Below are 3,238 nucleotides of genomic sequence, written 5' to 3' on the forward strand. Positions count from 1 at the left end.
GTGACCCCCATGCTCCCAGTTTACTCAGAAGATCTTGTCTTTTTCTTTCTCCTTCTTATATGTAGACCCATAGATCCCTCTCTTGGGGTCCTCTTTGTTGTTGTCTAGGTTCCCTTTAGGTGGTGTGGCTGTTTTTTGCTTTATGTCTAAAAGGCACTTATGAGTAAATACATATTATATTTGTCTTTCTGGGCAGGATTACCTCACTCAATATGTCTTTTTCTAGATCTATCTATTTGCCTGAAAATTTCAAGATGTCATTTTTTACCGCTGTATAGTGCTCCTCTAATGTTATTCTGTTGTATTCAGTTTGATAGTTTTTAATTGTAACTACTTTTTGACTGCATCTTTGCCCTACCCTATAGACTATGCATTTGTTGGCCGATGTAAATTCCTCAACAAAGCAGCCTTTGCCATTGAAAAATGCTGGGAATATTGAAGTTTATCTAGATATCAAGGTAAGAATTTTTGTAAGAGTTATTTAGTATTTCTGCCCCTTAGTTTCTGAAGGCTCCTGTGCTGGCAGCCTTGTTAGGATATTATGAGGACTGAGCTAGGGATACCAAGAGGGTTGTGAAAACTGAGAGTCACACTAGCCTCAGGTATGTACTTGATTAGTTCCTTAGAAGTTTGTGTGGCATCTGTGGGTATGTAGAACTGGAAAAGAGTAGTCTGCATATACAGGTTTATTTCTGAGATCCTTCAATGAGTGAAAGCGTGGTACTTATTAGTAAAAGGAGATGGGGTAGGAAAAAGATTTGAAATCAAGGAGAAAGGAGGAAGGAAATATCCTTTTGAAAAGGAGTAAGACTAGCGGTGGTGGTGCACACACCTTTAATTCTGGCACTTGGGAGGCAGAGGCAGGCAGATCTCTATGAGTTCGAGACCTGTCTGGTTTACAGAGAGAATTCCAGAACAGCCAGGGCTACTGCATACACAGAGAAACCCTATCTCAAAAAACAAAAAAAGCAAACCAATAAAAATCTAAAAAATAGCACAAAAAGGCATAGAATACAAGGAAGCATGCTTACATGTGTTAAGTTGTGGTTTTGTCATTTTTTAGGTCGCAGAACAAGGAAGTCAGTTCTCAGTGGATCCAGAGAGTCTATTTCTTAAACCTGGTGAAGAACATGAAGTGGTAGTTTCATTTACACCAAAAGATCCCAAAGCCTATGAAGAAAGGTAATATGAAAATATTTATAATGACCTCTTGTTTAGTTGTTTTTCACTCATATACAGGTACCTAGTTTACTTCAACTAATATATGATATAATGATATAGCTAGCTGTGCTTTAATCTTTTCAGTTACCCTTTATGTGTATGTGTGTATGTATGTATTTATGTATGTGTATGCATATAGTATCACTGTTGTATGTGTGATGTGTGTGGTATGGGTGTCACATGCCGTGGTGCTTGTGTGGAGATCAGTGGACAGTTTTCAGTAGTTGTTTTTCCCTCCGCCATGGGCTCGGGGATCATATTCAGTCTTCAGACTTGCTTAGCAAGAGCTTTTATCCACTGGATCATCTCGCTGGCCCATATTTTTTGTCAGTAAGATGCTTCTCTTAGTCCAGCTGAATCAAAGTTAAGAGGTTGCTGCTGATTTTTTTCTACTATATTCTGACAAAAGGTAAATAAAGCATGAAATATGGTATTCCTCTTTAACTTTTTTCTTCCAGAAAATTTTTACTTCAGTTTTTATTTATTACTTAAAATTCTTCCCAGGTCTCTCCCAGGACCTGGACTTTGACATCTAGGTCATAAGTAACTTACAGTCAGAATATTGTTGTTTTTTGTGTTTGAACTTTACTGCATAGGGCTAGCTTAGTATATGTTACGAGGCACCTACAGCTTATCCCCAGTGTGGAGTATAGAATGCCCACATCTAGTTAGTTCATTACTAGAATCTTTTTGGAAAAAAACAGGGACTAGTTTAAGTACGTGTTTAAGCCTTAAGTGTTTGCCTTCAACCCTGTACTGACTTCTCTTATGACCTTCAACTCTTCCCAAATTCCTCATGAAGAAAGCCCTGTGAAATTTCTCTTGTGCTACTGTGTATACATTATTGTAATTATCATTTCTACTGTGTTCTTCCCCCCTGGAACATAAGCTTTTGGGATAGAAATAATTGTGCTTTCACCACAGACTCAGTCTCTTGGACAAAGGGAGTGTATAGGATATAGTTGCCAGAAGAACTGAATATGGGACACGTGACTTGTATTTTCTTCTTTGGTTAGGATCCTGAAAATATTTGTGCAGCCATTAGGACCTCAGTATGAAGTAGTGTTAAAAGGTGAAGTTATTTCTTCCGGGAGTAAACCTCTGCCACCTGAACCTCTCTGCTCCAATATTCCACTGATTCTGTCTAATAAGCAGTTTCTGACTTGGGGAGGCATCCCTCTCGGTAGGACGCAGTAAGTATTCACAGCCACCACCCAAGAGCACTGAGATTTTGTTGTCTAATTATCTAATGTTACTCTCTCAGGTGTTATTCTCTTTAGATTTGAGATAAAGCTGTCATATATTTACTTGATCTTCATATGATGAGAGTAAATTTTAAAAATTTTACCATGTCGAATTTTTAAAATGCATCTCAAACTGCCTTTTATTTTCTTAGGCTTTTTGGTGAGTTCTTTGTTGAGTAAGCATTTAGGGATGTAAAGCTCCTTTTTGGAAAGGCAGAGAGATGATAATCAAGGCACTGTTTCTTATTAAGGGAGTTTGCAATCTAGTTGATAAATACTTAGAACAAACTTCAAATTAAGTGATAATGGTCTTCATTTTTTGTGCACATCAGGGATTTCTTATTTTGTGTTAAATGAAAAAAGAAATTAGTTTCAAAGATTCAAGGTTTTTCATACTAGCCACCTGCTCCTTATATATCCACTTTACCTATATTCTAATGTCTTTAAAAAGTGAGCTTGCTGAAAAGACTACTTTGTACAAATGAGCCTTGTAGTTCTGACCTCTTGTTTCCCAAAGAGTTCCAGCTCCGTTAAAGATTTGATGACACATACATACATACATACATACATACATACATACATACACACACATACATACATACACATACATACAAATAAGGCCATCTGAGAGGATAAGTTAGAGAGCAATATTAAACTGAAAACCTTGCCTGTTGAGTCTTTTTTGGTTTTTTGAGACAGGGTTTCTCTGTGGCTTTGGAGCCTGTCCTGGAACTAGCTCTTGTAGACCAGGCTGGTCTCAAACTCACAGAGAT

The 3,238-nt window shown here is 37.5% G+C and overlaps 1 protein-coding gene across 1 annotated transcript in view; it reads left to right on the forward strand.

Annotated features, from left to right (window-relative positions):
- The window catches only part of Cep192 (centrosomal protein 192), an 81,585-nt gene that overhangs the window by 50,883 nt on the left and 27,464 nt on the right, over nucleotides 1–3,238 (forward strand). The window contains exons 27-29 of the mRNA XM_026783373.1: nucleotides 366–458; nucleotides 1,064–1,182; nucleotides 2,238–2,414. Coding sequence (XP_026639174.1) covers nucleotides 366–458; nucleotides 1,064–1,182; nucleotides 2,238–2,414 — 389 coding nt within the window. The remainder of the gene's footprint in view (nucleotides 1–365; nucleotides 459–1,063; nucleotides 1,183–2,237; nucleotides 2,415–3,238) is intronic.

This window comes from Microtus ochrogaster, chromosome 18 (assembly GCF_000317375.1).
Source record: "Microtus ochrogaster isolate Prairie Vole_2 chromosome 18, MicOch1.0, whole genome shotgun sequence".
In the NCBI taxonomy this organism is placed as follows: Eukaryota; Metazoa; Chordata; class Mammalia; order Rodentia; family Cricetidae; genus Microtus; species Microtus ochrogaster.